We start from the raw sequence: 24484 nt of genomic DNA on the forward strand, positions 1-24484 counted from the left end.
TAGATGCTGTAGTACTACTATGTTCTTGTACTATGCTTACACATTTGGTCATCATCATAATAAAAAGAGTTTTGTTTGATAAAGTCTATTTTACCCTTGGAATGTAAAAGAAGATAACCAATGAGTTAGGGGTGGGCATAAATACCGAAAAATCGAAAAACCGAACCGAACCGATAAATTCGGTTCTTCGGTGTTTCGGTTCGGTGTCGGTTTTTTTTTTTCGGAACTTCGGTTCTTCGGTTCGGAGTTCGGTGTAAGGGTTCCGAAACTACGGTGCACCGAAGAACCGAAGTTTTATTAAATAAATTTAAAAGTATTTATTATATTACCTAATTTTTAACTTTACTTGGCCCATTTCAATTTTTATATTTAGATCCTAAACTTAAATAGCAAAAATCTTAACAACAAAATAGTAAACCATAAAGACCTAAAGTCTAAACTAAACAAAACTCAATTTAATTCAAGTTTGAGCGGCAACTTGGTGTTTCTACTTTCTACTTTATGATTTTATCATTTTATGTTGTTACTTTGAAGTGAGAACAACAAGTTGATGTTCTTACCTTTTATTGTTAGACGGTTAGTTGTTACTTTGAAGTTTGAAGTGAATAACAATTGTTACTTTATCATATTCTCTCTTTATTTTTGTTGACACCGAAAAACCGATTTAAAAACACCGAACTAAACCGAACCGAAGTAGAAAAAACTGAACCGAACCGATCTAGTTTGGTTTAAAATATGGTGCACACTTTCTAAAACCGAATACCGAAGAACCGAACCGAAATTTGATTAAACCGAACCGAAGAACCGAACGCCCACCCCTACAATGAGTTCATTTTTAAAAGGGTAAACCTGTCTTTTAGTGAACATTTCCCTGGATAAACCCCTGAAATTAACAGACCAATAACTGCAAAAGAACTACCAATGCCTTCTTTGCTACATCCCCTGTTGCCACTCTCTTCAACGCCAAAACCTCCGGCAAATTCGCCGGCGTACGATGGACCCTTTGCTGTCCATAGTACAAGAACCAAATCCCTTCATACGGTAGCTGCAGTACCTAAAACTACAGGCGAAACAAGAATCAACAAGGCTGAGGATGACTATCATGCCACCGTCAAAGCTCTCAACTCTAAAGGTCGTTTTCCAAGAAAGTCACTTGGGCAGGTATTTACTGGTTCTGAACGGTAATTCCATTCTATTTAAGTATTTCAGTAGATAGGTATTGTTCGTTGGGGCATTTCATCGAACAGAGAAGTGGGTATTATTAAGCGAGCTGGTGTTTGATGTTTTTCAGTTGCGTAGTAAAGTGAACAGATAAATGGGTGTGATTGAGTGAGTTTGGCGTTTTGTGTTTTTCTAATTGTATTTTGAACTGTAGCATTACATGCTGAATTCAGAGGTAAATGATCAACTAGTTGCTGCTGCTGATGTGCAAGAAGGGGATTTGGTGGTTGAAATTGGGCCTGGTACCGGTTCCCTGACAAATGTTCTTGTCAATTCTGGTGCAACTGTCCTTGCAATTGAAAAGGTTTATTCTTTTTCACTATCAATGTACTTCTGATTTATTTATTTGCCAAGCATAGAGTAATGTTAGGAGTCTTTAGTCTGGTTAAGAGAGTCTTGTATGTTAGTGAAAAGTTTGAGATTTAAAGAGAAATTAATTCATGTTGGAATGACATTAGTTTAAATAGAATGTAATGGTTACAGCCCACTATCTTGGGATTGAAGTGTAGTGAGTATATGTGTGTATCCCTCTGTGTGTGTAATAGAATAGCTTGGGATTAAAGCATAGTGAGTGTATGTGTGTGTCCCTCTGTGTGTGTAATAGAATATCTTGGGATTAAAGTGTAGTGAGTGTATGTGTGTATCCCTCTCTGTGTGTAATAAAATAGCTTGGGATTAAAGCGTAGTGAGTGTATGTGTGTGTTCCTCTGAGTGTAATAGCATTGAAAATGTTAAAACTTAACAAACTTTGAGGATATATCTTTACGTAAACAGTTATGAGAAAAAGAAAAAAAGCTTATCTAACTTCTGTTCTCAATCTTGTTCTTGTTCCTTTTTATTGTTGACACAATTGTTCTCTTTTTCAATGATTTAAGGATCCCTACATGGCAGCCCTTGCAACAGAGAGATTTTCCAGTCTAGACTATGTAAAGGTACAATTTTAGTTCAGTTTCCTCCACTTTGAATACATAATTAAAAGTTAATATTTGAGAATATAGTTCCTTACCCAATATAGAATGTTCTTCTACTGTAAAAGAAGATAAATGTACTTGGTTTACGTTATGCTTCAGTAGCTTCTATTGCAAGGAAATATAGAAATGTGATAATGTGACCACTGCATCTATAGGTCTTGCAAGAGGATTTCACAAAATGTCATATACGCTCCCATTTGTCCACAGTTTTGCAAAGTAGAATGAATTCTTCAGGTGTAAAACCGAAATATGCAAAGGTGAGAACCTGCATTTATTTCTCAAGTTCTTCCTTTGAATCTTGGTATAGGAATCTGTTGGTCCTATTCTTGACACATTTGTGCTTTAAGATTATGTGTTTTGTAGTGCAAATTACCAATGTCTTCAATATCATGCTAACAGGAGATGTATATCCCTTTCCTTATTGCAGGTAGTCTCCAATCTACCTTTTAACATAAGTACAGAAGTTATTAAGCAACTTCTTCCCATGGGTGATATCTTCTCAGAAGTAGTTTTGCTACTGCAGGTTGGTATTGTCAGTTTAAATATGCTTCCACATTAATTGATCGCTAATGCCAAAGATAGGTAGTAGGAATTATTTGTTGATATTGGGAATAGTGGCATAGTTCTCTTTCTTTTTTTGCCCTTTCTATTTTTTTTTTAAAACTGGATAACTTATGTTGTGCATCAGAGACTGTTGGCTGTTCTGTGTTTTGTCATACTCTTTTACGATCTACCCCTCCTTGATCTCGATTAGAATTCACCAATTAGATGTAAAAGATTATAAGGCTGAAGCAATAGGACTAAAACTTCTTTGACTCAGTCCAAGCTTTTGCATCTCAATTTTTAAAGGGTCGTTAACTACCTGTATGATTTCTTTTGATAAATCCCAGAACTAAGCAGGCTTCTTTGTAATGCCTGTGCATGTTTAGAATGAGTAATATTGGTTGCCTCGGGTCTTGTCATTTTTCTTGTGCCCCGTCCATTTTGTTACTGTGAAAGTTTCTCTGATTTCTTTTTTCATTTCTTATGCCCAAATTTTTATTACTGAACACCAAGTTGGTGTCAAAAATATGTCCAAGTTGTTTATATGACAACCCAAGCCATCTAGGTACCTATAAAGTTTGTGAACCCTCTATACAACACAATATTCACTCTTTGCACCAAAAATACAAGTGAAATAAAAGGAGATTTTCATGCTTTCCACATCATTCTCACTCTTTTCAAAACTATGTTCGTTTTCTTCCATTCCATAAGCCCCAAAAGAGACGTAGTGGTGACATTTTAAGGCTATTCCTTTCAGTGCTAACCTCTGTACTCAAGGTTGCATCCTTTATAGTCTGTGTTTGTTAAAAGACGAGCATACTAGAGTCCTCTATCTTGAAGCTAACCTGGATCCAACTAGTAATGATTAGTATCCTCTCTAGATTCTTTTTCGTGCAACATCGACTCACAAATATTCTCCTTCTCTGTCTCAAATTTAACACAATTGGGGAGGCATCACGAACTGCACACCAAACAAAGAAATCAACTCTTTTTGGAGTCTATGATAGGGCTTTGACTTCTGCCATAGTCTATGTCTCGTTCTGCATCGGCATCCTGAACTGGTTTCTAATTTAACGTAGCTAAGTTTCTTGCTTAAACCTACATGGTAGTTACTTTTGATGGTTACCAAAACCTAACAAGCTCCTCGTGCTGTTTTTGTATGTTTATGGTAACATCTATTACTACTAGTTCTGGAAAAATATAGTGGTAGATGTTCTGGGACGTAATGTAGGAGGTCATTTTCACAAAGTATGCAACTTGATGGCATACAGGAAACAGTTTGATAGATTTCACCTGTTACCAAATCCCACCCAACTGTTCCAATTGTTGGAAGGATCACTGACACAGTTGATTGTATGGAATTTCAGGAGGAAGCAGCTGTGCGCATGGTGGATTCATCCTTACGGTCCTCTGAATACCGACCCATTAATATTTTCATCAACTTCTATTCAGGTACTTGAGAAGTCTTGTGAGAGGTGAAGTAGTCCTTTATACCTCAATGTCATAACTCTAGTCCTGGACTGAGGATGACACACATTTTGTGGTGATATCTTGAAAAAAGACAACCCTAATTACTCGAAGTATATCTCTGTAGTTGTATACTGTTTGACTACAAAAACAACCCCCAGTTATCTTATTTGGACTGGGATAGTACACTTAGTTTTACTTTGTAGGCTGTAGCTATGAATAAGAATACATACAATATATGTAAAAATATATGAAGTAAATTTTCTGCATATGAAAGGTGACAAGTGCGCCAAAACCTCATCTTTTTCCAAGTTTTACTTGGTTTCCGGCTATCGTTACACCAGGTCCTAGATTCATTTTTGGCTACCTGGTCCCGGGAGACAAAAAAAGCACTCTTCCAAGATTCTGCTGATAAATTCCAAAAATTCCACTTCTAATTATCTGATATATCAACTCCTATTTGCAGTGGATTTCATTTCTGATCCTTAGTACCTCAAATTTGTGTTTAGTTGAATGCTGGCGGTCCATATTCTTCGAGTCTCAAAGATATACTGTACTAATCAAAATGATATCTTTAATATCAATGACATTTTCACATCTTTGTAAAATAAATAGATCCAAAACTTTTTGTATGCTTTAATCAATATTCTCAAGTTTTTGCATTTACATTTATCTCTGCAGATCCTGAATACAAATTTAAGGTGCCGAGGACAAATTTCTTCCCACAACCTAAAGTAAGTGCCCCTTTTATATTTACTGTTTGAACACTGTCACGACCCGGGAGCACCCCCAAGTCGTAACAAGGCGTACTCGACCCCGAAGGGGTCTTATACAAGCCACATAGTCATTCATTGCATTCAATAATGAAAATAGTGCGGAATAATAAAAAAAAACTTATTTACATCCACACATTTAAACTTCTTAAAACAACTTTAAAAACACACAGCGGAAGTCTAAGTCTCACATGGCCATCTTAGACACAGTCGCAAAACATAAGTAGGGACACGGCCCTTTACAATCAAAAGAAGTCTATTACATGAACAAAAGAACTTAAAAGTCTTGTCCTCGAATCCATGAGGACATACCAAGTCTTGGAGGAAAGCAATCCAACACTTCAAACTAGCTAGGAGGGATCACTTGCCGGAACCTACACTTATAGTAAAAATATGAAGAATATGGGTTAGTACACAAAATGTACTAAGTATGATGACCATGCAAAACATGCTTAAAAAGGGACATTTTAGTTAGAAACCATGCATTATGCCACCTTTTTGAAATATCATGAACAATAGCATAAAAGACATACAAGACAAGCATAACATCAAGTAAGTCATAATATCACCTTTAAACAATATCAACATGAAAACCTTTACCTTGGACCTTCACCTCAAGAAACCCTTATGCTATACCTCGTGCAATGTATGGATGACGTCCCATACCACCATCCATACTAAGGCACCACATTTAGGTCACTTAAAGTAACTTATCATTCCTTTCTTTCACCTTTGCACAATATTCATACATAAGAGGTATATCATTAATTAAGACATGACAAGGGAAAATAACTCGTAATATAACCCAAGTATAACATGCATAACATATTAAGCATTTAAGAGCCAACATTCTTTAATAACCTCATTTAGGGTACATTCATGTCACAGTCATTAGGATTTAGAGAAACTCACTATGACCCTCTCCAAGCCTACTCGTGCAATGTATAGGTAGCATCCCATACTACTACCTACACTTTGTAGAACCTGTCAAGAAACCATAATGAAATCTCACATGATGGGAAGTAAGCGTTTAACCGACATAGACCATGAGAGCTTGTCATGGAATCCGGTGTCATGAGTCCCCACACCGAAAAGAGGTGGTCTACTTGCCTAAGGAAGACCGGTATATATAGCTTAATGGATCCACTAGCTTCCTATGCGGGCACATAGTTTATGGGATAAGGTAGACGATCATTGAAACTCATGCCTAACTGTCGGGGGAGTTTCCATCTAACCAAATCCGCTCGGTGCTTAGCCTACATTCCCATAGAATAGTTCATTACTTTGACATCATCACACATGAAAGGGTGCCATAAGCCTACCGATTCAAGGTACATTATTTAACACATGAAAGGGTGCCATAAGCCTACCGATTCAAGGTACATTTAGGAAAGCTCATTAACTCCTCTTGAAAGGGTGCCATGGGCCTACCGATTCAAGTCTCATCATTAACCTTTATGGAAAGGTGCCATAGGCCTACCGAATCCAAGGTTCATTACTTATCATTAATGGAAGGGTGCCATTAGCCTACCGATCCAAGGTTCATTATAAGCATGTGTGGAAGGGTGCCATAAGCCTACCGATCCAAGGATTCAACAATCAACAATATAATCATTTATACAAGAAAATGATGCATAAGCCCTACCAATTCAAGGTATACTTTATATTGAAGAATCCTTCATATTATATCATCAACATTCATGAGTGTCATCAACACATCTCTGGATTTCCATACATCTCATAACTCAAACTTTAAAGCATCGATTCATCAATTCTCCATAGTTGGACATTTTGTCAAACACCTTGAAGGCATGTAATGGAATCAAAGAGCATGGAAAATAGGGTAGTAATTATGCAACCAAACCAGTGAACAACCTACAACAACACCTTTACATTCATAACATGATCACATTATCTTCATTGAATTCTCATTCGTATAATGTCATGATAACACTCCAATTTCTCATACTATGCCTTTAAGGCCATAAGCCTCACATACCAATACACCAACAATACACCATAAAATAAGCATGGGTAATGACATACTTCAACAATCTAAAGACCTTTAAACAAGTTTGATTCATATACATTCATTATCTAGCAACCCACTTCATAAAGGCATAAACTAGGAATAGAGAGAAATCATGGGTTCATGGAGTATTTTCATCTTAAATCGTCAATACAACAACAATATAACCATAAAGTGCCATTAGAAACCTTTTAAAACCATTTGGTGGAAGAACCCATGAGATTGAGTGAAAACCTAGATTTTTCATACTTTGAAATAACTTTGGATTTGGCTCCTTGAATGGAAAATTAGACAAGGATCAAGACCACCATACCTTTGCTATGATCTCCCACGAAATTTGATGAAGAAAGCCTTGAATCCAAAGCCCTAGCTCCCACTTCTTCTTCTTCTTAAATGGAGGATTGTAGAGAGGGAAATGTTTTTAGGGATGGGAATGAACTAATGGTATATAGGAAATAATATAAGTCCTTTGAAAAAAATGGTCCAACACTTAGAAAAAATTTCAGGCGGGTGAACAGTAAATGAACAGTAAAATCAGCTACTGGAATTTGCCTTTTTCTGCCGGACAGATTTTACGAAAATGGGCATAACTTCTTCGTCCGAACTCCGAATGAGGTGAAACGAAGTGAGTTAGGTAGCTAACTCAAAGGGCTTTCCATGGATATATTATTGGCCACCCAAATAATTTGTGTGCTAGGAGATATGACCCTCCAAAGTAGACCCTCGAAAAAGGCTTCACTTGGAAATTTTGGATTTTGATACGGTTGCTCTAAAATTTGGGTTAGACCCATTTCCCACTCAATTTGACCCCCTAAACAAGAATATGAAGTCGGATTTTCGAAAAACGAAACGGATCTTTTAATATACAGCTAAACAAGTTTCCGGTAACTTCCGAAGCACATTTTTAAGAACTTTTGGGTCAAATTCAAATATAATCATTTCATTAAGTTCTTGACTCCAAACTCACATGTGAGGCTCTAGTTTCACTCTATCATTTTCCGAGTCGTTACAAACACCTATTCTGAACCGAGAACAGATCATAATTAACTATTTTTTGAACTTAAACATTAGCAGTTTGAAATTTAGAGACTCTTCCAGGCACACTGTCACTTCCAGTAAATTGAACATACACCCCTAGACAACTTCAGATGTGATGCTCTGTCCAATATCAAACACTTTGAACTATGGTAGAATGAAGCTTTACTTTAATGTCTAAATAAGTTTCCTTCATTACAAGATATCTTATAAGCGTGTTTCCTTTAATACTTCCCTTGATCTCTTTGACGAATAGTATTATTTGAAGAACACAGTTCCCAAATCATGTACAGGATCTTTGCTGGTGGTATAGTTTTTCCATGTCCATATGATGGTGTCTAATAGGTAATTGTTATGATTATTTCATTGGGTCACAAAGTGAAATTATCTGTTTTTTGTTCTTCAGGTTGACGCAGCTGTAGTTTCCTTCAGACTGAAGCAACCTGTAGATTATCCTCCCGTTTCTTCAGCCAAAAGCTTCTTCTCAATGGTACTCACAGCCTTCTCTTGTACTTCCCTTTTTGCTTCCCGCGTGTGTTCAAATGTGATATGATATAACGATTGGAAGCATAGCACTACTTTATAAACTTTATATAAAAATAAACAGCATCTGCAATCCGTGGTTAGGCCAATACTTGTTTATAAAACTAATTTGGGAATTTAGGGTTAAATATGGCGAGTAGTTCATCTTCATCATTATTATTAGCTGACATTCTATTCCTCATTGATGGTTAAGGTCAACTGTGCATTTAATGGGAAACGTAAGATGTTACGAAAGACGCTACAACATATATGCTCTTCTCTTGAGATTGAAGAAGCTCTTGTTAGTGCTGGTCTTCCATCCACGGTATTACTGATGTAGTTTCTCATTTATCTAGTCAATGAAACTGGTCTGTCTAAATCATTTCTTCTCACGTTTTGTTTTCCCCTTCTTTTCTTTTCTTTTTCAGTCAAGGCCTGAGGAGCTTGCTCTTAATGATTTTGTAAGGCTGCATAATTCAATTGTTAAACCCTAGGATCTTCTGGTGTCACTTGGTGCTGAGCTGTCCTGAGGATACTTGTGCTTAAGCTTCACTGGTACCAGAATCTGGAATAGGGAGTCTACAAGCTGCCACAAGCCCAGAGCAATATCACCAGCAGCAAATTCAAACAGCTAAAGTTGACAGCAAAAAGAGCAACCCCGCAACACTTGATTTGAGCCTCCCTTGCTCTACTGTTGTCAAATTAATTAAAGCCTTAATCCATTCAACACAGCATAAGCGCTGAGAGAATTGTCAAAGCATCAGATATGAGTGTAAATATGTTATAGCGTGCTCTCATTAGTAGAGTATGCCATTAAGTATAGTCGATATTTTTTTTGCATCAGATCACCCTCTATAATCCATGAATAGTGAGAATTCATATGACACTCTAACTTGGTTTGGTATTTGAAGCGTAATTATTGTTGTTATTTTATCTCATTCCCTTTCATGTATTGTTATGTAATTTTAATTTTGACTCTTGAGTCGATCAATTAGCACTATATTTGCAGTGAAATGAAGAAGCAAAATCAATTCATAATCCAAATAGGGGAAAATGGTTTAGATTAGGGAATATGAAAATACATTTGGAATGACCAATAATTTATCTTATCTACTCCACTAGTAAAGTAATTTCAAACGATTCTCTATAGAGTTGTTCAAGAATGGAACTGATAAATAAGATCCAAGGACCTCAACTTAGTCCCATGAGGATCAAATTCCAAATCAGGGCCGTCATTGTCATAGCTCCGCCGCTGCTCAGCCACAGCTGACGTCGGGGAAAGAGGTCTTTTAGGTCTCTTATTCTGAATGAAACAATCCCTCATCCTCTCCTCAACTCTGTCAATACTACTCTTGGAATTGTGCTCGGTTTCATTAACAGCATCTTCCTCATCCCCAACTTGCATAGGTTCACCGCCTGCGGCGGAGGAGACGGAATTCTCGGGAAACGGAGGTGGTGCAGAGAGGAGATGTGGTGGTGGATAGTGGTGGGATTGGGAAAGGAAGTTGGAGAGATGATGGTGAGCAGATTGAAGGGAAGAGTAGATTTGCAGGAGTTGAGAAGAATCAGCAGTGGTGGGGAGTTGTTTAGCCATTAGGGTTGCTTGGTCAAGTGCTTGTATCAGTTCAGCTATGCCTCCTTTCTCTGAAACTATCTCCATCTCCATTTCTGTTTTTGCCTTGTGACTTGTGTTATGTTGATGGATATAAGCAAAACCTATTTCAAAATTAGTACTAATTGTTTTTTTCTTCTTCTAATCCAGCCTTATTACAACAATACATATTATAGTCCAATAATTAGTCATTTAAGCAAAACATAAGATTAATTTAGTCAAATGCCTATTTCCATTTCAAGAGAAGAGTCCATGCTTATTACTCCCTCTGTCCACACTAATCAACTTTACTAATTCGTCAAATCATTTTTTGAAGATGCTAATAATCATAAACACTATAGTAAAGCTAGTCCATTTCGCACTGTCGTAAAAAATAGTTCCACAAGTGAAATTTGGGAGAGTCTACGCAGACCTCACATCTATCGGAGATTGTTTTCAATAATGAGAAATACGGAGAGACAAGTCACAAAACTATTTACTACCAAATCTTTGACCTCCATACTCTCCAATCTAGGGTCATGTGATTAGATCCTACCTGATCAACTCTCTCCAAGCTTAATTATATCTCTCCTCAAGTCTTCTAGCGTCAAATAGTGAAATTTGTAGAGTCTGATTTATCCTAGGCTAACCATCTACCTTTTGAAGTTCCTTCTTTTTGGTTCTTGGTTACCCTAGTATATAAAGCAAATTATCATGGATGAAATAGAGTTGGCGTCCATGTTTATATATATATATATATATTCACTCGAAATAGATGAAAAATGTTTTCTTCTGTCCGAGGAACGTTAAGTCTCTTTACATTGTGGCATTGTTAGGAACATCAAACTGATTATACAAGCACGTATTTAGGAGTACCACAGTTATAAAATGTACAAACGGCTCTTCAAAATGGCCAACAGCTAGAGAAAGACAAAAGCTTTACATGTACAAGAAATGAAGTGAATGAGGAAAAAAACACTAGTAACTAGACACTGAGCATCCGTAGATAGTCATCAATTATGGACATTGCAGAAGATCGGTAACCCGATCCAAACAAGTTATAGTGATTGAGGTAGTGATACAGCATGTACAAATCTCTCCTTTCTTCAAAACCAGGTTGTTCAGGCATCACCTGAACATACACGGAAATGAATAAGAGTAAATACCAAGAATATGAAGCAAATGTCAAGACAAAGACCACCATCCAGTGGCTAGTTGACAGCCTGGTTAACAAGCCAATATGGTGGTGGATCACAAAATTCAATTGTGATCCTAATAATACTTCACTCGTTATTCGAGATTACCGGTTATCTATTAAGGAACAATGGGAAAAAAGGATTTCTTTTTCTTTCTTTTCCCCCCTTTAGAAAGTCCTTGCAGATTAAATGTCGAAGACAAAGTGAAACAAATGTGAATTTTGGAAATGTAGTTAATTGCAGCACCTCAAAGTAAGCCTTGTAAAAATCTCCTCCAAATCCAGCACACCATGACATTCCAAATTCTGCCTCATTATGCCCATCTACAGAGGACGAGATTCATAATATTAGTGCATCTGGAGCCATTAATTCGTATACCAAAAATCAAGCACCTGACAGCCAGAACATAAATATTGCCCTGAGATCGTTCAACTTATGTATATTTCCTTATTCATCTGAATTGCAATGTGCAGACTGCAGATGATATTGGCACAAGGAATAATGAGGAGAAAGGGATTTAAGTCATATTACAATAGACATTAACATGAATCACATAAACCAGGCTGTACATCTGGAGGTAAATCAAACCCAATGTCCAACGATAGTACTTTCAAACCCAATGTCCAGCTAAAGTACTTCCAAAACCCAATGTCCAACTATAGAAGAGGCTACCGGAGGATCACTCTACCAATTTATGTGAAGTTTGGCACAATTCAAGAGGCAGTGTCATTTTTAAGTGTTGACCTTTCATTAAACAGTAATCCCAATTCCTAACTGAATGTTTGCGAGCTATGTTGCTTGGACAATTCAAAAGTGTCATCGGGTGTGTGTCGGATCCTTCAAAAGTAGTGCATTTTTGAAGGATCTGACACGGCTGCGGCAACAATTTTGGAGAGTCCGAGCAACTTAGTTTGTGAGTATAAGGACGAATATCCAGTAGAGGTAAGATCTTGTCCCTCAAACTTGATAAAAATTCAGACAAGTGCATGTCAGTTCTCCAAAAGTAGTGCATTTTTGGAAGATCCAGGGGTTGCGGCAACATTTTTAAAAGAGTCTGAGCAACATAAGGTAAGCTGACACCATATGGAGACTTGTCAACTTTATGTATTTGTGGACTTTGGTCAATGCATTTATAGACAAATTTTATGCAATTTGAGAAATTTCAAAGTTATAAGTATTTCTCATATATTTTATCATTTTCGCCATTTCACCATTTAAGTTTCGGAAATTGTCTTTAAATGGTTTTGATCAAAATTCCGAGTTTGACCATTGAAAGTCAAACGTCAGGCAATTGGGAAGGTTGGATTATCTCATACTGGTCTTCCTCTGAAAAGTCGAAAAGGAAGCAAATATTTACCTTATTAGTGTCCTATATTTCAATATATACTTGTCTTATTGTCATTAAATACTATAGGAGTAATTCAACAGGACCCTAGTCATTTACATTAACTATCTAATTTTCCATCTCTTATACTGTATTGATCTTTACTGCTATAACCGGTAATGTTAATGGTTCTGATAAAAGAGGTCGTTATATTAAAAGGAGCTATATAAGTTTCCATAGTAATATAAACTGCACCAAACATGCTTGCCTCAGATAACGCAATTTTCAGGTGCTCGAAAGAGATATATTTCATATATGAAGTAGTGAATTATGAAGCAAAAACAATAATTTTTTATAACAATATTGAAACCGAAACATAGGACTTACAGTAACATGCAGGGTCAAGAATCACAGGTTCACCATTCTTGTCATATGTCATGTTCCCGCTCCATAAATCTCCATGCAGCAAACATGGCTCTATCACAGCATTTTTGAATAAAGGTCCCAGGTTCCTTGCTAGCCTTTGCCCTAAGAATGGATCAATTTGATAGAACAAAATAAATAAAGCATGTCAGATATTGAAAAACCAAGTAAACATCATTGGGTTGTTTAAAAATATTTACTTATTTAGCCGTTTATCTCAAGTTGTAGAAACTGCCAAGCCTCAAATTCAGGAAAAAGGAATATTACAAAAATGTGGGTTTTGACATATATTCAGCTCCTTAGAGTTTGATATTTGCGCATCATTCCATGTATGTCGATGTTGTCTCATTGCCCAATGAAAATACTAGGTTGTAGAAGTTTAAACTAGACACTATCTATCTCAGAATGAGCAGGGGAAGATAGGTATGATTATAAATCACTCAAAGGCAGATTAAAAGATAAGTGGGAGCACTGGTTTGCGCCGGAGAAGAAGAAAGCAAGCTACTTTTGGCCGTTAGCCCATTACAATGAATTTAATAAGCAACAATCCCTTCTCTGCTACTACAGTAAGTTGGTTCAAATTATAATTCCAAAACGAAGCCTGAAGCAACTTCAAATTAAGAATGAAGGAGGAGGATGTACACATTTCCACATTGCATTTATCATGATCAAACAGGATAAATTCCATAAAAGGAGTCAAAGTTTTCTTTTCCAATATAATGGGTGATTTAAACCTCTTTCATAAATGGTTGGATCTCCATACTGTTCACGAGCCATCTTCAACTGGTATCCCAGTCTGTGTTCTGCGAAAAATTCAACCCAATCTGACATCCATGTGCTTATCTGTGGAGTACTACACATATGCACAAGTATTCAGCCCTTGATATGTCCGATCGCCTTAATATATGGAGCGATACAAATGATAAGAAAACTCCAACTTCAATTACTAGACATTAAATTGAATATTTCTCATTTCACTTTTTTTTTGCCTAATAGTATAAAAGCTACACATGATCCTTCCATTTAAACAAATAGTACAATTGTGCAGGTGTGCAATTCACCAAATAATAGGTTTTGCGAAATGCACCCTCATAATGGAAGAATTTAGATATGATGCTGGCATGATACCTGCCAATAGTATTGTCAACGTGAAAGCCAAACCCCTTCTCAGATTTTGCTGCTTTGTGCATTTCAGCAAGCTTCCTTCCTAATGCAGACTGAAAAGCAGAAAATGGTCAAATATCTGAATGTTATCACCAAATTAACGAAGAAAATGATATTAAGGAAATAGTAATTATGGGAAAAAGAGACAAACAATCACTCTCACCTGATTGCCTCTAGATGCACCAAACTCAATAAATTCCATAATGATATACGAGCCGCCAGTTGGCAGAGAACCAACCTACACAATGCATCAAACAATAAACTCTAGGATACAGTTACAAACTTTTTTTTTTTTCAGGAGGAAGAGGAGGAAAGCTTCTACAAAGTTTTAGGACACAAGAAAAAAACTGTCATCCTTACTTTATATGGTTTTGGTACACGGATTGACCCTGTTTCGTACATAGCGTTTAAACCCAATGCCTCTCCCTCAAACATTGATGGTCCAATACTCCTGATTAGATTTTTAACAATAACATATTAAGCAATTATCTACCCCTTTTAATACCATATTAAGCAACCATCTATCACATCTATTTAACGTTTTAACAGGAGAAACATAATCAAAATACCTGTTTGTTTTAACAAAAAAGGAACCAACATCAGTGTCATAACGAGTTGCCCGATTTATGCACCCACCACCAATTGGACTGATTCCTTTGATCTGTGTTGCCTTTCCTTCTGAAAGGATCCATTCACGAACTGGATCATCACTCATTGCAGCCACTGTGGAATTAAAAGGAGCGAATACACTTGATATGGGAAATGAATGTTTGTTAATGAAAGCAGATAGCACATAATTGAATCGAAACCATAAAGGTTCAATGGATTGTCATGACCAATCGGATGTACAGGGTGAAGACTTTTAAGGCGAAATCACAATCACAATAACTTCTTTCACACTTCTAATGAGTTCAACAAGTTGTAAAGTGCACTGGAAGAAACCACTTCTATTCAACGACATTCAACCCACAGTATCAGGAATCAGGATTGTAGGAATTCAAGTGGCTGTAGTCTAGCACCTTAAAAATGAATTCTAGATTTTCAGATTCCGCTAAAAATTCCAGAATATAGTATTACTACCAATTTTCAGTTACCTAAATGAACAACCATATGGAAGAAAAATGCTAAGACAAAAAACTATTTGTACAATGTTAAAAGTTGGAAAAAAATCCTGAAAGGATCATAATTGATTTGAAATGGACCAGTAAATGAAGTTACTTTACAGGCACTCAGTGAAGTTCTTATCTCTTCTTTACATCCCAAAACTGGGATTTGATAAGTCAAGACTCAGGAACAATCTTTGCTAGGACAACTTACATTACTTGCATTGTTTGGAGTGGAGGAAAAGGAAGAAAGGCAATTGAGAGTGAAAGAAGGAAAATAGCAGAGAATGTGAAAGAAATTTAGTTTTTCCTTTGTTTGCATAAGGAAGAAGGTGGTAACTGAATAATTTTTTTTAAGTACTTATTTATCATCATTCAACTAAAAGGATGGGTGCAGGGGAAAATTACTTCCTATTTTTGTTTTCTTAATGATGGTTGTGTTCGGGCCAACTTGCGAGCACCTCAACTATTTCACCGAGCACCTGGTACATCCCAGCATAGCTACAAGGTAACTCCGAAGCTCCTTTTTCAGTGAGTAGAAATTAACTCTCTCTATCATAAAGTCATTCATGAAAATGGAGCCTTGGGAGTTTTATTCTGCTAATCCCGACAATTGATAGAGCTAAACAGTGAGACAGAGATATAGGAAACAAAAATAACTATCTGAATTCATCTAATTTGCTTGACGAGTCATTACACCCTACAAATTAAACTCAATATGCCCCATAAACAACACCTCCAAGTTAACCCCCAAACCCTTAAACTTCAAATTAACAGGAGAAAAAGAATTAAGCGGGCAATTCCATGATTAAAGTTGGGCCAGAGAATAAGCTCTTTGAAACCATCCGGTATAATGCTTCACATCACATTAAAAAATTAACAAGAAAGTTTGATGTACTAATAAAAGAAACAGACATGCACAAAAAAGTTGGAATCTTTACGCAAAATATCTTCGTTACATGAACTAAATGAGCAAATTCAGAAGAGCATATGAAATTAATAAATGGTTCAATTTGTAAAGAAGCATACCAATTAAAGGTTTGTTCTTGTTGAAGTTGAAGGGGTGTTTGAGAGAAGGGGAAGATATAGAAGGCATGGAAGAGGAAAAGGAAATACTCCCCAAGTGTGTTACAGCCATTTTTGCCCTCTCTTTTGCCTGGAGATATTTCCCCACTTTTTATTGGTTCTTGATTCTTCATTTTTAAAATTTTTTTTTTACCTTTCTACTGCTGTATGTACTTTTTAAATAAGGGGTGATTGTCATGTTTCATAATAAAATTGAGTATATTTGAAAATTGTGTTTGGACATGAATATCAATTAGATTTTACTTTTTATTTTTGCGAGCAATTTCGAGTGAAAACATATTTTTAAATTCTGACATGTTTTTTCTTGGAGTTCAACTCCCAAAAAAGTGAAAAAAAATTCATGTCTAAACTTCCTCCACCGAAAAGAGAGAAATTATAGGATTAACATCATTTGTGGGTTATGGTGACATTACCATTGCGTTTTTATACTCCAAAAGAGAATAAAAAGTGTGTAAGTTGTGATGAAAGTAGTAGTAAATGGTATAATATGTGTTCTTCTTCCTTGTGGGTTTCAAAGAATCTGTGATGATCTGATGTTTGACATCTAATCGTCCAAGTTACTAATAAATAGTAGTAGTAATACTTTGATCCACTTTCCCGTTTAAATGAGAGTCTGACTTGAATGATTAGATACACAAAATCGTAGTTAGAATTTATACACACAGAATCAATAGATGCATGACTTGTATTTGCATAATCCGTTAACCATGGTAAGTGATGAGAGTAAGTTTTTATCCAAAATTATTGGATCTTTATTGGATGTAGAAACGATATACTTTCACACAGTAACAGGTGTAGTTAGTAATGATATAATCCATGTAATATGAGGTTGTAGTGGATCCAAGTAAAGAAATTAAGAGATCCAAAGAATATAAACTACATTGTGAAAACACAGTAGCAACATTCAGTCTTTATAGGTATATGATCTTCTAGATCAGCTGTTAGAAAAAAGCTAGAAAGCCCAACATTTTATGGTTTCATCATATTCTGGATATTGCATATCAGAAACCAGAACTGCAGTGAGGTAAAAACTTATAAGCATAGCTTGACTGTAAATTACTAAAAGTCGTGTATGGAGGCTCATATTCTTACAGAGTATATGACCCTCAAATGAGCCAATTCTAGAGCATTTCAATAAGACTTTAGTTCGTTGTCTACTTTGGTAATGTCTATGATGAAAAACGGAGACTCCAAACGCCTTCTTTACAGTGATACTACAGAAGATTTGACATTGTACAACATCATATAAGATGCACTGTGTTTTGATAGGATAACCAGTGTGCCACAAACTTGGTCCAAAATCTCCGAATTGCTAAAAGAGTGCAACTAGATCTTCTAACCGGTTATATGTAACATTCATCTACAGAAGTTTGTGCGTCCTTCCTCTGTGTCTTCAGATTCTCTTTGTTCAGAATCAGTCCCATTTGTCAGTCTCCAATAAGATAGGTCTGATACAAGGAAACATCTGAATGCAAACAGAAGGCATAATTTCTTATGGTACCTCTATATTTGCCTTCCGTCATGACCTTGCTTCTGCTTCCCGAGAGACCTCAGGTTCAGGATTAATTGAAACAGAAACTGCTTCATTGCTGTTACTTACAGTACCTTGTGACCGTTCAGCAGTATGCAGAAACCACTGCCTTGAATGCTCCAATGAAATCTCAGAACTGTCAGAGTTTTGATCCCTGCCAAGCATTGCAGGGCGCCTTTGTTTGTTTTCAATAGATTCCTGTACGGAAAGACGACAAACTGGACAGGTAGACTGTTTTCTTAGCCATATATCAATGCATGAAAGATGGAAACTATGGCCACATTTGGGCATAATTCTCAGAATTTCGTTCTCCTGGTACTCCGATAAGCATATACTGCACCTGAAATTCAAATTGCATGACCTCATCAATGCACAAACTTTTCAAACTTAGTCAGAAAACACTTTAATTTAGTTATAAAGAAAAGACCAGGCTGGAAGACGAGAGGAAATAGCAGCCTGGACGGTAGAATGAGATTTATTATAACCTCAATGAACAATCAGACCTATGGTTTCACCCAATCCCCTGTATGAAAGTTCAACATAGACAAGAGGGAACCCAATAAAACACGACAGGGTGCATTCTTTCATCCCTATATGGTTATACCTATTTTCGCTAGCTTAGGTAAATAGTACATCAGAATATTCATCACATTTATCTCTCCAAATGCATAAGATGATAGTTAATTGCCAAATGTTGCATGTAGCACATAGCTCAAACAAAGTGTATGGTGCTGCACTTACTGTGTATCTTCTTCTGAGGAGGTGAAAGCCTCACTGTGAAATTTCATGGTCGGAATTGCAGCAACCATAACTGAGTCAAGCCCGTTAATTCGATGCTCTGGCTGCCAGAATAGGTTTACATTAGTGAATCTGTCAGGAATTTCTAGGAATAACAACTTAAATCACAATTCATACACTTAACAGCTTAGAAGAGATATATCATAAATTCCAGTGAAGCAATATGTGGAAAGAAACAAATGCCAGTAGCAAAATATTATTCACAGACCAGCATCCGCAAAATACCATCTTGAAACTAATAGCTTGTTTGTCCAAGCTTCTAAACTCAGCTTATTTTGGGAAGTGCTTTTTCTAAAACTGCTTTTCAAAAAAGTAATTTTGGTGAGAAACAATTTGTGTTTGACCAATAAATTAAAAAAGCACTTTGAGCATCAATTAGTGTTTGACCAGTTTTGCTAGTACTTTGTTGAGCCTCGACTAAAACAACTTCTACTACTCCCCACATTTATTTTCTCCCAAAAGCTTGGCCAAACAGGCTATACTATAACTGTTCCTGATAATTAAGCACAAGCAACGACTTAATTCGGAATGCAACCAAAGAACTAAATTCTGAAAGCAAAAACATGCAATCTTGACAAGCACTCATACAAAGTACAAACTCTCCACATTGACTAATCAGTCTTGATATTTGGTGATTTTCTGCAGCTCCCTTTACTTAGATAGGGTAGTCAGTGATACTATAATCTCATTTTTCCACCTTCTGTTTCCATGATCACAAAAATCTTATTTTTTTGGTAAAACTTTGACAAAACCAGCAAGTCAATCTAGAACAAAGTTTAAGCCATCAAATCCTAAATGATTCTACACAAAACCAAAACACAATAAACAAATGGACTAGTACTAAACAGTTGTAGCTCTAACACAAAGCAAAACAATTATCTGCAAAATCAGAAAAATCTTCTTGAATGAATCAACAACTTTGATAAACATTGATTAGGAACTAAGAAAAAGTAGTAATTTGAGCAAAGCTTACCTGTTCAAGATCAATCCCTGATTCAATTTCAAACATTTGCCTTGATTGCCTCCTGCTTATCCTACCACAAATCAGTCTAGTACACACAAACACAATAAAAGTTGCACTCATCCCAAAACCAATTATTGTGGTTATCAGATTCATGCCAGACCCAAACATCCCAACCCCACTTTGCTGCTTCTTCCTTTTCCCAATACAATAAATTTTCAATTCAAGAATGGGGGTAGAAGCAAAATGAAGAACATCTAGTCAAAGAAAGAGCCAAAATGAAAAGTAAAAAAGATTATAGTTTTACAAAGACCAATTATTAGAATAGATCCACCTGAATAAAACAAAGAAAAGGCAATAGAGATGGTCACTTAACAACTAATGAAAGGAGTACAAATACCAACACCCAGAATGAGATTCACCTTAAAAATTCAAGATTTTTTTCAAATAACAAAAGATACTTTTTTTTAAAAAAAAGAAATCCCATCTAACATTGAATCCTAATCTCTTTGGGTGGACTCTAAGTTAAAAGAATTAAGACCAAGAATAGGGCCATAATGGATAGTGTGGATGAGAGAAGATGTGTAGACTCTTTCTGTTCCTTTGGCTTTGCTTCCTTGGACTTATATCTCAGTGGGATCCACTCCAGTTACCCCACCCCCCTCACCCCTCACCCCTCACCCTGGTTTATTGATATTCAATAATATTCCTTCGGTTTCAATTTATTTGACTTATTTTGGTTCGACAAGTAATTAAAAAAAGGTAAAGAAAACTTTTGACTACATGAAATGGTCATTAAATCAAACAAATTGAAACGAATGGAATAAAAAATTAGAGGATGAGGAAGATTTTGAGAGGCCTAAAAGGGTATAAACTTTTTGAGTAATGATGGAATTGAAAGTTGTAAATGACTGTGTAAAAAAGAAAGTGGATTCTTAAAGATTCCTTAGTGAAAGAGTGACAAAGATTCTGAATTGTCAAGGTGATTTGTTCTGTGCTTTTACTTTCAGCCTTTTTTGCTTAAATATGTGCTAAGTGTGTTTACTAATTTGGGATAATGCTTTCTCCTTTTTATATATGTCAGTGTTGTACCATTTGATTTTTATTTAGAAAATCTTTCCACTTGTGTTACTCTTTCTGAAAGTGTTATTGTGGGCCAGATTTCAATAATGAGACTCATATCTGAATTGGGTTGGGCTCAAAACAAGAAGAAGAATGTTCACTCATTTATGGATTCATTGTTGTATAAATTATAGGAACCACATATTATAAGTACTAAATAACATCATATCTCTTATAGTTTTCTATTTATCAAAAATTTCTTAAAAATGATATTTGCGGGATACATAGCGTTGTGCACAGGATACATTAGGTTTGATATATTCCACATAGCGGAATACATAGCATTGTGCACGGGATACATAGCGTTTGATACATTCCACATAGCGGGATACATAGCGTTGTGCACGGGATACATAGATAAATAAGGGATTTTTGAAAATTTTAAAATAAGTAGGGATAAATGGATATTAAGGTAAGTAAAGGAGTGTAGTTAAGTAATTTGTCTTTCATTGTTTACCCATTGCTTACTTTTCTACTACCTTGTCTCCTGAAATAAGCCTAGTTACTTCAACAATCAGACATAATGAATCTTAGGGTAAATCTTCAACCTTACGCATGTGTTTGGTACGAAGGAAAATATCCTCTGAAATTATTATTTTTCATTTTCTTATGTTTGGTTGGTTGAAATTTTTGGAAAATCTTTATCTAGGAAAACAAATTCATTACAAATGAGGAACATAACTTTCCTAAGTCATCCACACAATTAAAGGTTAAACGTATTAAGTTTAAATTTTGAATATGTCAATATTAGTAGGAGTTTAGGATTCATGCCTAATGAAAACGATATACAAGTGCACATAGAATTAACTTTTTGTACTACTTTTTAGTCCCATAATAACAAAACTTTGTCATACTCATTTGTATATTTCGAAGAAAGTGCAAGGTGGATGATTGCATCGGTTATCTTGATAAATCATGCTCTTCAATGATTACAATATATTGTAATTTTTAAATTAACTACCTTTCACTAATTATATCTCTTTTTGTTGGAATATTTAATGGAGAAGCTGACGAACATTCAACTAGGTGAGATTGATCCTTCAATTTTTCCTAGAGATTGTGCTTCTACTTTTGGTGATAATTCACCATACAAAATTATTAGTAGCAAAAACATAATAATTTTGAACGCACTTACAAGATAGTGACGAGTACTTAAACTACTTGATTGTGTTAGCACGCAGAAAAAGTTCGCTCGATAAATTAATTTCATTATGCTACAAGGTTCCAAACCTTCTCCTGAACTATGGAATCTGATACCTTCATTAATGGATACAATATATTGGTCAAGCTTATAATTTTCAAATATAATTAACTACCTGTATTTTTCATTTAGCTGACGGATTATTTGTTATTAGCTACATAATGAAGAAGCTGACCATCATTCTACCAAGATTCTTTTTTTTTCCTCTTGGCTCTATTAGTTTTCTTATTCCATCACTTTCTGTTTTAATTTGTTTTACTTCTCCTTTTTAGTCCGTTCTCTTCTTTTTTGACAACTCCTTAGTTTCAACTTTTCAGATTATAAAATTCTACATTTAAGACCATAAAATTCAAAAATCCTCTTTATTTTTTCAAATTTCGTGCCAAATCAAAACTAGACAAACAAATTGAAATAGAGGAATTATTTAATTTTATATCCTCTTATAAAGTATAACTATATGTTTAACTGCCAGAATTAATAGTAATTCTGCAATACTTGTAGTAATTAAACTAGAATAATGATCTTCTTCTTCCTAAGAGCCTGTTATCTGCTTCTGTTTAAATTAATTTGCTACTTACTATTTTCCCTTAAGCTTTTAGTGTCATAAATGACTTGTCTCCTTTAATTTGACTATTCCATCCTTTCATTTTTATTTGTCAGCTTTTCGAAAGTCAATTTAATTAATTTTCAAAGTCAAATTAGATTACATTAATTTGATATTTAAATAAAAAAGTTTGGATATTCAAAAACTATATGAAAAGTATTATAAATTGCATTTTTTGCATATAAAAAAAATACATCGTAAAATATTAGTAAATTTTTTTATAATTTAACTCTAAAAAATGAAATTATGACAATTAAAAATGTACGAAGTATGTATTTCATATCAGTTGGACTTTCCTCGTGGACGTCACATATATATAAAAATTTAACATTCTTATTAAAGTTTGTCTCACCATCTTACTATATGATATAATCATATTTGTCACACCTCGATCGATCACAATTAATCCACAAGGGCGCGTGCATGTCAACTTGTATTTCATCTTATTCTTATATTTAAAAAAAATTCCTTTTTTTTTATGTGAATTTACTGAATATGTTATATGAACTTCATAAAAAATTTATAATTAGATTGTGGCAGTGCGGGTCGCACTAAATTCTGCATAGCTAATATAACTTCATAAAAGTGACACACTTTAATTCCTTTTGTGATCAAGAGAAGAAAAGAAAAACAATAATGCAAACGGATCATTGATAATTGATAAGTTCAACTCTTCAAATAATTAGTCCAATGTTTGCCTTTTCATCTAATAGCTAGCAGCTTAAGTAGTGGTGGTCTCCACACATAATATATTAGTAATTTAATTTAATGGTGGAATAGCCAACAAAAGCAAGTTTGGTTATGGCAAACCTTATGCACTAGATCCCAATTACAATGATTGAGGAACTAATGATGTTAGATGATAGAGACATTTTAGGTTGTAAGTGAATTTAAAATGTTGCTAAGTACATTCAAATGTTCTCTCGGAGCGGCTAATTAAGTCTTATTATAAGCTTCTGATATTATCTAGGAAGACTAGTATGTGCTACCAAACACTGATTTACAGACATTTTTTTACACATACTATGTTTAACCAAAATAACACCCTCTCTGTCCCAATTTATAATTTAATTTTAAACCATTCATTCTACTATATTGAGATAATATATAGTTATTATATAAATATGTATGATTTGTTTTACATTAATTAAAAGTTTTTCTTTTATTCTTAAGCATGTGTTCATTCAAACATTTTTATGTAAATTAATTTGAACGTGGAGAGTAATAAAATTGAATTGGTATTATTAGTGCACTTTAATTTGATTTTAATAGACATTTATGTCTTTTAACTTTGGATGTGCACAAGCAGACACTTAAACTTGTATAAAATTGAATAAGTATACAAATACATACTACGTGACAATTTGCATGAGATGCATTCGAGCTGATTTGTATTATGTCATATATAACGTATGTATTTACTTGTTCAACTTTATGCAAATTCAAGTATCTATTTATACATAGACTAAATTGGAGAGCATAGATACCAGCAAAGACTAAGTTAACGTGGAATAATACTCCCGTTAATTCCTCCACCACTTAGATGGATGGCCTCATAAATAATCTTCATAGTCTTCTTGAATATGTGGAGTACTGATATGAAATTGAAGGAATCAATGGCCGAATGAGACAAAAGTCATTAGTCACTAAAACCCCAAATATACATCTACTATATAATTAATGTAACTTAATTCATAACCCAAATTTATAGTATTAATACTTGATTAATCCATGAATGAATAGGAATTCTGATAAAGGAGGAAAAAAGGACAAAAGAAAAAAGACAGAAAGATGAGGACTTTGGAGGGCCCTTCACTAA

The 24484-nt window shown here is 35.1% G+C and overlaps 4 protein-coding genes across 4 annotated transcripts; 1 reads left to right on the plus strand and 3 right to left on the minus strand.

Moving 5' to 3' along the window:
* The first annotated feature begins 888 nt into the window (after window positions 1-888).
* LOC125863107 (ribosomal RNA small subunit methyltransferase, chloroplastic) lies at window positions 889-9506 on the plus strand. The gene is made up of 10 exons (XM_049543251.1): window positions 889-1161; window positions 1376-1525; window positions 2097-2153; window positions 2348-2449; window positions 2620-2715; window positions 4103-4187; window positions 4884-4936; window positions 8446-8529; window positions 8776-8886; window positions 8990-9506. Exons 1-10 carry the CDS (start codon window positions 922-924, stop codon window positions 9053-9055), a joined length of 1044 nt encoding a protein of 347 aa, XP_049399208.1. The 5' UTR covers window positions 889-921; the 3' UTR covers window positions 9056-9506.
* A 119-nt stretch (window positions 9507-9625) lies between these two features.
* On the minus strand, window positions 9626-10283 carry LOC125863260 (uncharacterized). The gene has a single exon (XM_049543447.1). The coding sequence runs from the start codon at window positions 10225-10227 to the stop codon at window positions 9718-9720; it is 510 nt and encodes a 169-aa protein (XP_049399404.1). The 5' UTR covers window positions 10228-10283; the 3' UTR covers window positions 9626-9717.
* A 729-nt stretch (window positions 10284-11012) lies between these two features.
* LOC125863117 (protein-ribulosamine 3-kinase, chloroplastic) lies at window positions 11013-16559 on the minus strand. The gene is made up of 9 exons (XM_049543262.1): window positions 16392-16559; window positions 14829-14982; window positions 14620-14710; window positions 14423-14497; window positions 14224-14312; window positions 13830-13948; window positions 13060-13200; window positions 11595-11671; window positions 11013-11284 (listed from the first exon to the last, which is right to left on the minus strand). Exons 1-9 carry the CDS (start codon window positions 16498-16500, stop codon window positions 11138-11140), a joined length of 1002 nt encoding a protein of 333 aa, XP_049399219.1. The 5' UTR covers window positions 16501-16559; the 3' UTR covers window positions 11013-11137.
* A 909-nt stretch (window positions 16560-17468) lies between these two features.
* Window positions 17469-20341, minus strand: LOC125863213 (RING-H2 finger protein ATL64-like). Its single transcript, XM_049543388.1, has 3 exons — window positions 19751-20341; window positions 18721-18821; window positions 17469-18319 (listed from the first exon to the last, which is right to left on the minus strand). The coding sequence occupies exons 1-3, from the start codon at window positions 19907-19909 to the stop codon at window positions 17968-17970; spliced, it is 612 nt and encodes a 203-aa protein (XP_049399345.1). The 5' UTR covers window positions 19910-20341; the 3' UTR covers window positions 17469-17967.
* Between the last annotated feature and the right edge of the window lie 4143 nt (window positions 20342-24484).

The sequence above is a fragment of the Solanum stenotomum genome, chromosome 1 (genome assembly GCF_019186545.1).
Source record: "Solanum stenotomum isolate F172 chromosome 1, ASM1918654v1, whole genome shotgun sequence".
In the NCBI taxonomy this organism is placed as follows: domain Eukaryota; kingdom Viridiplantae; phylum Streptophyta; class Magnoliopsida; order Solanales; family Solanaceae; genus Solanum; species Solanum stenotomum.

Bases quoted from the DNA above. Each gene is read 5' to 3' on its own strand.
- LOC125863107 (XM_049543251.1), top strand. From the start codon at position 922: ATGCCTTCTTTGCTACATCCCCTGTTGCCACTCTCTTCAACGCCAAAA. The intron at 1,162-1,375 runs GTATTTACTGGT...TTTGAACTGTAG, and splicing joins CAAGAAAGTCACTTGGGCAG to CATTACATGCTGAATTCAGA. The intron at 8,887-8,989 runs GTATTACTGATG...TTTCTTTTTCAG, and splicing joins GTGCTGGTCTTCCATCCACG to TCAAGGCCTGAGGAGCTTGC.
- LOC125863117 (XM_049543262.1), bottom strand. From the start codon at position 16,500: ATGGCTGTAACACACTTGGGGAGTATTTCCTTTTCCTCTTCCATGCCT. The intron at 14,313-14,422 runs GTGAGAGTGATT...TCTGCTTTTCAG, and splicing joins GTGCATCTAGAGGCAATCAG to TCTGCATTAGGAAGGAAGCT. The intron at 13,201-13,829 runs GTTTAAATCACC...ATCCATTCTTAG, and splicing joins TCCAACCATTTATGAAAGAG to GGCAAAGGCTAGCAAGGAAC.
- LOC125863213 (XM_049543388.1), bottom strand. From the start codon at position 19,909: ATGTTTGGGTCTGGCATGAATCTGATAACCACAATAATTGGTTTTGGG. The intron at 18,822-19,750 runs GTAAGCTTTGCT...CTATTCTGGCAG, and splicing joins CAGGGATTGATCTTGAACAG to CCAGAGCATCGAATTAACGG. The intron at 18,320-18,720 runs GTAAGTGCAGCA...TTTGAATTTCAG, and splicing joins TCCTCAGAAGAAGATACACA to GTGCAGTATATGCTTATCGG.
- LOC125863260 (XM_049543447.1), bottom strand. From the start codon at position 10,227: ATGGAGATGGAGATAGTTTCAGAGAAAGGAGGCATAGCTGAACTGATA.